At 45.1% G+C, this 12,178-nt stretch overlaps 1 protein-coding gene across 2 annotated transcripts in view; it reads left to right on the forward strand.

Moving 5' to 3' along the window:
• The window catches only part of cadm3 (cell adhesion molecule 3), a 156,013-nt gene that overhangs the window by 124,857 nt on the left and 18,978 nt on the right, over positions 1-12,178 (forward strand). For both annotated transcript variants that reach the window (XM_034702996.1, XM_034702997.1), the window contains exons 6-7: positions 4,024-4,194; positions 4,733-4,823. In XM_034702996.1, coding sequence (XP_034558887.1) covers positions 4,024-4,194; positions 4,733-4,823 — 262 coding nt within the window. The remainder of the gene's footprint in view (positions 1-4,023; positions 4,195-4,732; positions 4,824-12,178) is intronic.

Consider the following 12,178-nt stretch of genomic DNA (forward strand, 5'->3'; position numbering starts at 1 on the left):
GTCTGAATATCTCTGTCAGTTCCTCTCAGATCCTCCAACAGGCTGTTCTGTTGTCTAGGAGTGTCCTGGCTGAAAGCAGCATCACCAAATGTTTCTGTCCTCCTCTGAGGAACAACTAAAAGAGAGGAGCCGGAGGATCTGAGAGGCCTTCCTTGTTTATACATTAAAAGCATCTCTGATATTAGTCTGGTGTGAGGCCATGCAGCGCCTTAAAAACGAGTTCAATAATTTAAAATGAATACGAAAAGCAACAGGCAGACAATGGAAAGATTTTAAAGTAGGCGTAACGTGTGCTCTCCTTCTGGTCTTTGTTAAAACTCTTGCTGCTGCTTTTTAACATTTTGACTTTTGCTTGGTTGATGTGTGAAAATTAATTCTAGATTCCTTTTAACGTCACTAATTGTTTGATGTGCGATTAATGCACGTGTTTTGCAATTTGGATCCTAGGTCATCCTGAGGGGGAATCAGGAAGTGGTGCAGCAGTACCGTTGTGGAGGACGAGATGTTTATTATATCTTGAATTGATCCAAGTCTCTTAAACCAAATCTAAATCAAACTATCTGAAATGTAATCCTCAGCTAACATGTATTGAAACGCACAAAGATGCTTGCAATATGGTTGATCGTAAGAAGAGGTCTAAAGTTTGGCTAAATTCAAATCCTTCAAGTGTCTCCAGGTTGGAAAAATCTGTCCTTCGCTCACAGGTCCCAAAAATTTAAAAAAAGAAATCCAATGTTGGCATCCGTGTTAAAACCGACAGGCAAGAGGCTAATAGGCTAACTAAGCGAGCTGACTTTGAGGTGCGTTCCTGCTCAGTCCGTGAGGGTTTAGGGCTGACCCACTGTCAAATCAAGTGTTTGAGGGATCTCTCACAGACTTTTTGAGCCCTGTATACCCCCTTCCTGTAAGTTGGCATTTTTTGCAGACTTAGCGTAAGGGAATTATGCATAGTTCATAGCATTGTGACGTGACACATTGGATCCCCAGGAGAAGCCTGTGAGCTTGGAAGGGTAAATGAACGCTGTGACATGAAATTTTAAAAAGTGCGACAGTAAAAAAGAAGAGGGAAGGTGCAACCAATGTTGGTGTAATAAAAAAGTTTGGCTTTAAGTATAAATGTAGAAAATAGTCTCAATCAGCCAAAATCTATTTGTCTTTACACATGCAGTATTATTTATACTTATGTATTTATAGATTTTAAATGTTGTGGTTAAGCAGTCTGTATGGTAAGAATCTGGATCATGTGGCGATAAGTTAGTCAGTCAGACAATCAGTCAGTCAGTCAGTCAGTCAGTCAGTCAGTCAGTCAGTCAGACAATCAGTCAGTCAGTCAGTCAGTCAGTCAGTCAGTCAGTCAGTCAGTCAGACAATCAATCAGTCAGTCAGTCAGTCAGTCAGTCAGTCAGTCAGTCAGACAATCAATCAGTCAGTCAGTCAGTCAGTCAGTCAGACAATCAGTCAGTCAGTCAGTCAGTCAGACAATCAGTCAGTCAGTCAGACAATCAGTCAGTCAGTCAGACAATCAATCAGTCAGTCAGTCAGTCAGTCAGACAGACAATCAGTCAGTCAGTCAGTCAGTCAGTCAGTCAGTCAGACAATCAATCAGTCAGTCAGTCAGTCAGTCAGTCAGTCAGTCAGTCAGACAATCAATCAGTCAGTCAGTCAGTCAGTCAGTCAGACAGACAATCAGTCAGTCAGTCAGTCAGTCAGACAATCAGTCAGTCAGTCAGTCAGTCAGTCAGACAATCAGTCAGTCAGTCAGTCAGACAATCAGTCAGTCAGTCAGTCAGTCAGTCAGACAATCAATCAGTCAGTCAGTCAGTCAGTCAGTCAGTCAGACAATCAGTCAGTCAGTCAGTCAGTCAGTCATTCAGTCAGTCAGTCAGTCAGACAATCAGTCAGTCATTCAGTCAGTCAGCCAGACAATCAATCAATCAGTCAGTCAGTCAGTCAGTCAGTCAGTCAGTCAGTCAGTCAGTCAGTCAGACAATCAATCAGTCAGTCAGTCAGTCAGTCAGTCAGTCAGACAATCAGTCAGTCAGTCAGTCAGTCAGTCAGTCAGTCAGTCAGTCAGTCAGTCAGACAATCAGTCAGTCAGTCAGACAATCAGTCAGTCAGTCAGTCAGTCAGTCAGTCAGTCAGTCAGTCAGACAATCAGTCAGTCAGTCAGTCAGACAATCAATCAATCAGTCAGTCAGTCAGTCAGTCAGTCAGTCAGACAATCAATCAATCAATCAATCAGTCAGTCAGTCAGTCAGTCAGTCAGACAATCAGTCAGTCAGTCAGTCAGACAATCAGTCAGTCAGTCAGTCAGTCAGTCAGTCAGTCAGTCCCTTAAGCGCCTTGAATTTGAGGAAAGTAAGAAATTCAGTCAATGAAAATTCCTAACATCGCTAAAGTGAGCTACATGACGTCATGCATGTGCTGTCCTATTCTCAGTTCTACAGTTTGAGCCCTTACAGCTTTCCAGGTGACGTCAATTAAGCCATGAAGGGTTCAGGGTTCAGGGTTCAGGGGTCAGGGGGTACATTGAGATTGGGCCATAGGCTGTTTTCAAACCGCCTACTGTACTACCAGTACTTACTGATTTGGCCAAAATTCAGTATGTAGTATGTGAACAAGAGCAAAATCTGCAGTGTCCCAAAACTACCCGGATGTCTACTGATTCAAGAAAATGTCACAGTCTGCATCGGACCAGTCTGCCTTACGTACTGTTTCCCACAATGCACAGCGCTAACGTTACACTTCTTCTTTTTTCTTCTTTTTTGACAGGTGTTGTGAAAATGATTAAATTCCATATAAACCGCTTCTTAACTTTTTAAATCTCAAGTGATGTTAAAGAAGCAGTTTGTCTATCAGCTTCGCCGTTGTTTACTTCCGCTTTCCAAAACCAGAAATCCAGCCATGTCTGGCTCAGCATCCTGCATAACAGATCGAACAGAACAGTCATACTACAGACTACCTTCAGACCCAGTAGGTAGTATGTAGCAGGCTGTTTCAAAAACCGCCACAGAGTAACATTAGGATGTGTTCAAGGCCCAGTCGGAAATATGAGTATTCAGCGAAGGTAAATAAAACGGCATCATGGTGTGTTCAAGTGTCACGCCAAGGAAATGAAACTTCACGTTTAGCAAAAAAACTTGATTATTAAAACATATGTTACGTATGAAATTACTAGTTAACAAGCATATTATCAAAAGCACTGATTGTTCAAAGCAAGTATTCAAATTAAGATAAATAAGCAAGCACATTTGTGCACCCTAATGTCGATGAGAGTTAGAAACTTGATGGTGAAAAGAGGAAAAATGTGCGATTCATTTTCAGTTAATGCCGATAAATGATGAATCCTTTGCCAGCTTTTTTAAAATCACAAATCTCTCTCTCTCTCTCTCTCTCTCTCTCTCTCTCTCTCTCTCTCTCTCTCTCTCTCTCTCTCTCTCTCTCTCTCTCTCTCTCTCTCTCTGTTCATCCTCTAATTGAGCGGTCATTTTAAGAATTTAGAAAACGAGAGGAATTCCCCCCTCAGGCGCATAGCAGTGCAGCTAATCCTAGCTACCTTGAAGCTAAAAATACTCCTGCAGATATTATACGATGCAAAGTTTCAGGGTCATCCTGGAAACACTTTTTATTAGATGAAACATTTGTTTACATCACCGAATGAGTCAGCAGAAAAAATGATCCTTCTGTGTGCCAGGAAGAGGGTGATTGTGCTGTGGATATGTGTGGAAGTGCACCGTTAGAGCGGCAGTGTTTGTGGCATATAGTGATAGATAGCAGAACAAAACACCCCGAGGTGCAAGGTAACCGCACAGAGGATGCATTTTTCATTTAATGGGAACAAATGGGGGTCACTGCAGTGTGTACAGTCCTGCAACATGAAACCAGCACATCCTAATTACACTCCAGAACCCTTTCAGTGCCTCAGCTTGTGTGTGTGTTTTTGTACCAGTGTCCCTGTTTAAGATGCAGACACCTTCCTCCTAACCGCCCCCCTCCCTCTCCTCTCGTCCCTGTCCACCTCAGGACGCCCAGACGTGGTGGAGGCCGTTCCAGATGATCCCACATACAACGTGAGCAGCGAGCTCAGCATGGTGGTGAGCCGCGACGACGACAACACCCACGTCACCTGCGCCGTCGACCATCCCTCTCTGGCCCCGGGGGACAAGAGGAGCGAGCAGGTTCTGCGGGTGCTGTGTGAGTCCATTGGGAAGTGGGGTGCAGAGGACAGGGATGTATGCAAAGTGTTACCTCAAACTGCTCTGTATTTTAGTCCTGCTCTCTGCAGTATCAGCACGTTTACAGTTTGATCCCTGCTCCAGTAATTTCACATTAGCTACCTGGAATAATGACCACACAGGAATCTCTCCTTCCTCTGCCGATGCACTCGCCCAGACTTGAGTCAGTGTGGATAAAAAGAGCAGGTTATCATCTGAAATGAAACTAGAAATGAGTCCACTCTGAGTCTGTGCCTGTGCTGCCCCCTGTGGGCGACACAGCGGTACTGCACGGCTGAGGGAAAGAGTGATGTAGTTGTGTAAGGGGGTTATGTCATTGTGGGAGGCAGAGAGAGGGTGACGCCTACAGGATGTAGATGGGAGCAGACGGAGACAGGGATGAATGAGACTATCGGTGCTGTGTGCGTGTCTGTTCAGGTATGAGTTGTGTGTTATATAACTTTACTCTGTGTGTGTCTCTGTTTGTGTATTTGTGTGTGCTTCTCTTCCACTCTCAGACTCCCCTAACGTGCTGATCGTGGCTGAGAGCAATCTACCCAGAGAGGGAGAGAAGTTTCATCTCCAGTGTTTGGGCAACGGCAACCCAGAGTAAGAGAAAAACAAACACACGTACACACACGGTTTATTCACAGCGCCTCTACACACACACAAACACACACCCTCACTAATTTAGCACTGTTTACATTTATGATAATAAAAGCACTTCTCTTAACAAGGTCAGAAAGAGCTCAAGAAAAAATACAGAAAGATAACAACGCAGGGAAAGGACAAAACAGCACATTTACAACATTACATCCATGCAATGCAGACCAAAAGTCCTGTGATTAGGTGCATTTTGATCAAGAGTTCCGGGGTCTTTTAGTCCCTAGAACTAATTTCCCCGGAACTAAAAGGTTCCTGTGCCCCCATTGTTGTCGGCGTTTCGACAGCAGGCTGAAGTCCCGGGTAGATTGTGCAAATCAGGCCAGGGACATGTGGAGAAAAAAGAACGCAAATGCACTACACCCCCAGACCTGTAGAGGGCAGTAAAACAAAGACGAATGCCATTCATCACAGATGACACCATAGAAGCAGACGGACAGGCAGGTATCATTACGAGCAACACAACAGTTAGCCTGTTAGCATGAAGAGACTCAGCTGGTGCTGTTTTAGATGGTGCTATATTTCATCACGGGTGGATTCACTGAATCTTTTTTGTATGTGTGTACTTTTCAAAAGAAGAAGCTGTGATTCTCTTGATTTAGCAGCTTGTAACAGTAGTCTTCTCTCAGCCCACCGTGAATGCGTCTCTCCTCCCGGTGTTACGGTTTTAAAAGTGACCCTGTAAACTGGAGACCTTCAGCTGAACGTGTCAGTGTTTGTGGAGTTTACACAGCTGTTGAAACACAGAGGGAGTTCCTGGGAATGCAAACTAGTTTAGTTTTTATTAAGATTTCAAAATATCCTCATCAGATATTTAATGATCGTCTAAAGACGTTTATGAGGGATGCATCCGGCTGAAAGTCTCCAGTTAACAGGGTCGCTGTTTAAACCAAAACACCGGCCGATCTCTGCCACGGCTTTTTGAGTTCAAAAGGATTTTAAAGCCGTGTTGAAACGTCTTTGCTACTCGCGCTTATCTCCTCTCACGTGTTGATTCAGTGAATCCATCTGTGATGAAATATAGCACCATCTAAAACAGACCAGCTGAGTCTCTTCATGCTAACAGGCTAACTGTTGTGTTGCTCATAATGATACCTGCCTGTCCATCTGCTTTTATGGTGAATGGCATTCGTCTTTGACCTACTGCCCTCTACTGGTCTGGTGGTGTAGTGCATTTACTTTTTTTCTCCATACGTCACTGGCCTGATTTGCACAATCTACCCGGGACTTCAGCCCGTGGTCGAAACGTAGACAACAATGGGGGCACAGGAACCTTTTAGTTCAGGGGAAAGTAGTTCTGGGGGCCAAAAGACCCTGTCGTGTAAGTTAAGAGGGAAGTGTCCGGATGTCAGACAAATACGAGTAGCTCCTGTCACATCCTTATCTGTGTGAGTTAAAGGAAGACGCTTCGTGTCAAACAAACCCTCACAACTGAAAAACAAAAAGTGACTCTCTGTGGATCATAAAGCTCTAAACTCAGCATGCACATGACTGCAGACGAGACATGCATGTAAGGTGTTGCAAATATCCTGGTTGTCGTTCAAATGTCGTCCACGAGCATTTCAGCGGCCTGTGGTTGCGTTCAAGAAAACTAGAAAATGAGACGGAACTCATCTGCCATTATGCAAATCCCAGATTGGCAATCATTTGATGACGATTGAGCGATTCTTAATCTGTGTAAATGATTCCCTCATAACAAATCTCTTCTAAGTGCCGCTGAAAATCTGGTCATAGATGTCCTCTAGCTCTCACATCTCAAGCTCTTAGTCAGACTTTAAATAATGGAGAGTGCATTCTGTTTTTATATAAATCAATGCTTCCCCTGACGTTATAACTTCCTCTCGTTCTCTCCGAGTAAGCAATGAACCGATGAAGCTCTGACTCCAACAAACGAGCCAGCTCCAATCACAGCGCCCAGTCTTAAGGGTCTGGATTGATTTCAGAGGCACTTCAAATCTGCATATAAAGACATGCATGACAACACACCCACGTTTATTAGCTGAGAAGGTGTCAAATTACACGGCAGGTACACACACACACACTGTGCCGCACACACACACGAACATGGTTGAAAGCAGTCACACATTCAACATGTTTAGTTTGTGACACCTCGTCGTGCAAACAGTCACTTGTTTGAACATGACACGAACACAGACTCACACAAACACATCGATGCTGTTACAGAAACACCTGCTCGTACAAGCTTGCAGGTGTTGGCTGATACAGTGTGCACACATACACACACACCACGCCTGCCTTTATACCTACTCACACTCACACACACACACATACACACACACTCTTACCCCCGGCCTCTCTGCATTATAGATGAACCTCCAGCCAACCAGCGCTATCGATCCACTCCCCTCCCCCCTCCCTCTCTCCATCACCGGGTATCTCTCCGCTGCCGTGTCACTCACGGCTCTTTCGCTCCTCTCTGTCTTGTCACAGCGTCTCCTCGCCCTCCTCTCCTCCCCCTCCCTCTCTCACTATAACTCTCCTCTATCTCTCCTCACACCTTTCCCCTCTTAACTCCCCCCTCTCCCCTCCACGTCCCCCCTCGTCAGGAGTAAGACGAGCCGCTTAATTTGATTGGCAGTCGGACAGATAAGGGGCGGGGTAGGAGGAGGTGATTGTCATTGCGTGTGCATGCTTTTACAGGCGGCGAGGGAGTCGATAAACCGCCGACAGGAGAAAAGTGAGGTGTGCGTGGCGTGCTGAGGTCACAGGTCCGGCTCCCGCTGGGACCACCTCGGCGAGGAATCTATTTATTTGTGATACAATTAGACTCCGCAGATGAAAGCGTCCACTAAAAGATTTCGTGTGTGCATAAGAAACTCTGATGTCTATAGAAATAAAAGGTTCTGTGTAGTTAAAACGGACCTGACAGTACAAGGGTTCAGGGTTCAGCTCCCAGCGGGCGCTCCCTTTCTAAAAATGTACTTAACTCACAGCGCAGGGAGAGGCTGCAGATAAAAGCGTCTGCTGAGTAGCGGAGGCTGTATGTAAAATAGAGAGCGAGGGTATAGAAGAAGAAGAAGAAGAAGAAGAAGAGAAGCAAGAAAAATGACAAGGGAAAAGAGAGGTGGAGAGAGAAAGAAAACAAAACGGCAGGAGAGGGAGAGGTGGAGGGAAGCGTGGGCGGAGAGGAGACAGAAAGATTTGGTGACAAGCAGCGAATGACTAAGACAGAGACAGGGAGAGCAAACAAGGAGGGAAGGGATGTGTGTGTGTGTGTGTGTGTGTGTGTGTGTGTGTGTGTGTGTGTGTGTGTGTGTGTGTGTGTGTGTGTGTGTGTGTGTGTGTGTGTGTGTGTGTGTGTGTGTGTGTGTGTGTGCAGGATGGAAAGAGCATGCTCGGTTATGTGCACCGCCGCTTTCAGATGAGCCGGTGTCCAATCAAATCAGATACAGGTTGCCCCCGCAGCTGTCAGTCAAAACCCAATCACTGCAACGACACCTTTCCTCCGACAGAACGCAGCAGCTCAGATCTTTCCTCCTCCTCCTCCTCCTCCTCCTCCTCCTCTCGAGCTGCCCTCCCCAATCAAACTCAACCAACGCTGCACTCCGTTCCATGACACACACACTTCTCCGCGCGGTCACATCCTGTCAGGTTCGGAAGAAAACTTACCGAATCAAATTCTATACTGTGTTTCCTCGACACCCGGCGGCAAGGGCTTTCTATTAGACCAGAGAGGAATCTGTGCTCTACATTCTATTATTTTCCCCATCTATTCCATCAGCACGGCCCAGGAGTGCTCGCAATCACATCACATTGCAGAGTTTGACGTTGTTTAACCGAGTTAAACTCTCTAAGACCGTTCACTTAACATATCTTCAGCAGGAAAGCCGTGCATAACTTTGGCCTTATTGCATGCAAGCTTCCCCGAGTGTGCAAGGTCATGAGCGCTAAGAGAAAACAGCAGGTGACATGTAACAGGATTACAGTAATCTGTAACCTGTGGAAGGATACGGTCGGACAGCTTCTGCTGTGCATGTTTCTTGTTAACAAATCCGCAGAAAGGATTAAAACAAACATGGACTGATACTTTGAACACAAGCAGAAATGTAATCGAGCTGCACTCAGCAACCTGCAGTCCTTTGAATCAATCTTTATTTATACAGCCCCAAATCACAACAAACGTTACCTCAAGACTCTTTTCAAACAGAGCAGGTCTAGACTGTACTCTATATTCTATTATTAACAAAGACCCAACATCAAGACAGGATCAGATCCAGTCCCATCTTACAGACAGGACCCAGTCTGACCTCATCTTAATCCACCATGAGCAGAGCACTTTGCAGCATTTAGCATGTTACAGTGGCAAGGACAAACTTCCTTTAACAGGCAGAAACCTCCAGCAGGACCAGACTCATGTTAGACACACATCTGCTGAGACCGTGTTGGAGAGAGGGATAGAGGGAGATGAAGAGAGAGAGAGAGATGATAGTGGTGAGACGGATAGTAGTAGTTGGAGTCTGACACGTCCACAGCAGCAGAGATCCAGAGGAACCTACGAGACAAGGGAGCTCAGGGACTCCAGAAAGGTCTATGGTTAGTAACTTTAATGGGACAGGGAGAGTTAAGGCTGATTTATACTTCTGCGTCGCCCTACGCAGCAGGGGCTGACGCGGACATGAGCCCCTCATACTTGTGCGTCAGTGTGTCTGTGTCGCGCAGCAATTCTCCGCCGAAACGCCTGAGGGCATTGCGGTCTCTCTGATAGCCGGTCGCCTGCTTCCGGTCCCGCTACGATCTCTGTTTACTTTTCCACATCGATTCAGGGCGTGTTATGTTAATCTACAGCTGATACATGTTGCTGTTTATCATACAGACATGATTACATGAAGAATAGAGAGGAGGAGATGAAATACACGGCCGATGTGTGGCCGATGTCCGGGACCCCGGAAGTGCTGTGAATGCGGGAAAGACAAAGCCGTCGAGCGGACCAATCACAGAGCTTGCGGTCCGCGTCGGCTCTACGCGTAGTTACATTTTGGAGGAGGTGCACGTCAGCTACGTGCGTAGGCCTCTGCGTGGGTACGGGAGCTACGCGGACCTACGGCGTAGGTTACGCCGTCGATTCGACGCAGAAGTATAAATCAGCCTTTAAAGTAAGAGACAGGCAGAGAGAGGAGAGAGAGGGAAAGACAGGATCCAATTGTGTCAGTTTAAGCCTATAGCGGCATAACTAAGAGCTGGTCCAAGCCTGATCCAGCTCTAACTATAAGCTTTATCAAAAAGGAAAGTTTGAAGCCTACTCTTAAAAGTAGAGAGGGTGTCTGAGACTTTAGGTAGGACGAGCAGTTGGGAGCGTAGTGTTCTAGAGGGGTAATAGGGCACTATGAGCTCTTTAAGATATAAGGTGGCTGACAATTAAGAGCTTTGTAAGTCAGAAGAAGGATTTTAACTTCTATGCTAGATTATCTTTTGTCCACAGTAAACACAAACCACATCCACTTGAGGCTGGCTGCAGAAACACAGGAAACCACATACACACCCATTCAAAGAAGACAATCTTTACAGCAGAAATAAACATGTTTACAGCCTGGTTCAAAAAACAATTTAGGTCTCAACAGCTAATTTCTCTATCGGCACACACTGTACGGGGGGGTGACTTTATTTATAACTCGTTATTCTTGAAGATATTAAAGTTACGAGTTTTGCCCAAATAAGGGCGTGGCTGACTTGATTGACAGGCAGGCACTCTGTAGCTGTTAGCGAAAAGGCTAAAGGCCTGCCTCTTTACCTCACACTAGCTCGACAGAAGTTAGGTTGAGTTCAGAATTTCCAATATGGCACCTACTGACGATTGGCTTCAAAACAGCACTTCAGAAACAGATGGGTGACATCACAGATCACTCCGTCCATTTATTATACAGTCTATGTTCTGAATACAAGCAGAAATGTAATCCGGGTCCACATGAGGAACATGTATGTATATCAGGCAGCCACAGAGCAACATCAGCATTCATCTGGGGTCTGTAAGACCAGCATTCACTCAACTTGTAGCTTTGTTTTGGTCTCAACATGTTCCTGTGGGAAATATATGGCTCTTAAGCAGATAAATCCTCCGTCTTCACCAGTGAGCCGCCGACTTTGTCAGTCTGTCGTCTGCTGCTCGGCAGGGAGGGACGGCGGGTTCATCAGAGCTTCTTTAAGATGTAAACAGCTGTTTGATGTGTCTTCAAACTACACTTGTTTTGATCAAATCAAAAACAGTCAAGTTGTGAACTACTGAAGCGAGAAAGTGAAGCGAGAAAGTGAAGTGAGAAACAGTGAAACTCTGGAGATCTCGGGGGAATCTTCAGTCACTGTTTAAATTAAAAAGTAATCAGAGCCGGTTTGAAAAACACGTCCGTCTTCAGGAGGGACCAGCGCCAAACTTACATCAAGCTGGGTTTTAATTATCTAAGTGTACAAAGTCTGATCAGATGATTGAAACTTTCTCTAGAGTTAAGTGTTGGATTACAAAGACTTAAAACATTACCATAACTTAGCAAATCGTATATTAATAATTAAGGAAAAACACCCGTCGGCTCGTTTTTAGAGCTGTAATCATTATAGATGTGAGAGGAAAGAAAATCCAACAGCAAAGTACCCATAATTGCAATAAAATGATGTCTTCAAGCATGCCATGACTTTTGTGCAGTGTTTATTAATGCATGCATGCTAACTGGAAAGTTTCCTGCTAAGCTGAGCTCAAAGCCAAGAATGAGATGAGACAGATTTTAGATATGCATGATCGGCTTTATCTGCATGATCTTACCAATCGCTTCAGCTACTCGGCGTATAACAGAGAGTGACTTTTAAGCATTATGTTTAATAATGCTACACCAGTTACAGGCTGTAAATGTGAAGTTAATGGTTCAGTTAATTGCACATTATCTATAATTGTGAGGCGCTGGAGTACAACAGCTGATTGTATTTTATTGGAGGTACCAACAATGCTGTCAAACATGGTTGAGACATGCTTTTGAATATTCATCTTTGGATCCGCTTCAGGAGAGCTAACTGAACACTTTCTCTCTCTCTCTCTCTCTCTCTCTCTCTCTCTCTCTCTCTCTCTCTCTCTCTCTCTCTCTCTCTCTCTCTCTTTTACTTTGTTAGGATTTAAATTCCTCAGATGACACAAATCCGAAACTTTGAACTTCCACAGTCTCCCAAGTGTTTGCACAGCAGCAGGTGTCAGGGGAGCAAACGATGCTTCTCATTAGCTTTCTCTCAGATTTTTGCCCGGCAGCAACAACAGATAGAGCTGTTGTAGAGTTTGCTTCTCTCACACATCATCTAGGTGAAAA

This window comes from Notolabrus celidotus, chromosome 15 (genome assembly GCF_009762535.1).
Source record: "Notolabrus celidotus isolate fNotCel1 chromosome 15, fNotCel1.pri, whole genome shotgun sequence".
Lineage (NCBI taxonomy): Eukaryota > Metazoa > Chordata > Actinopteri > Labriformes > Labridae > Notolabrus > Notolabrus celidotus.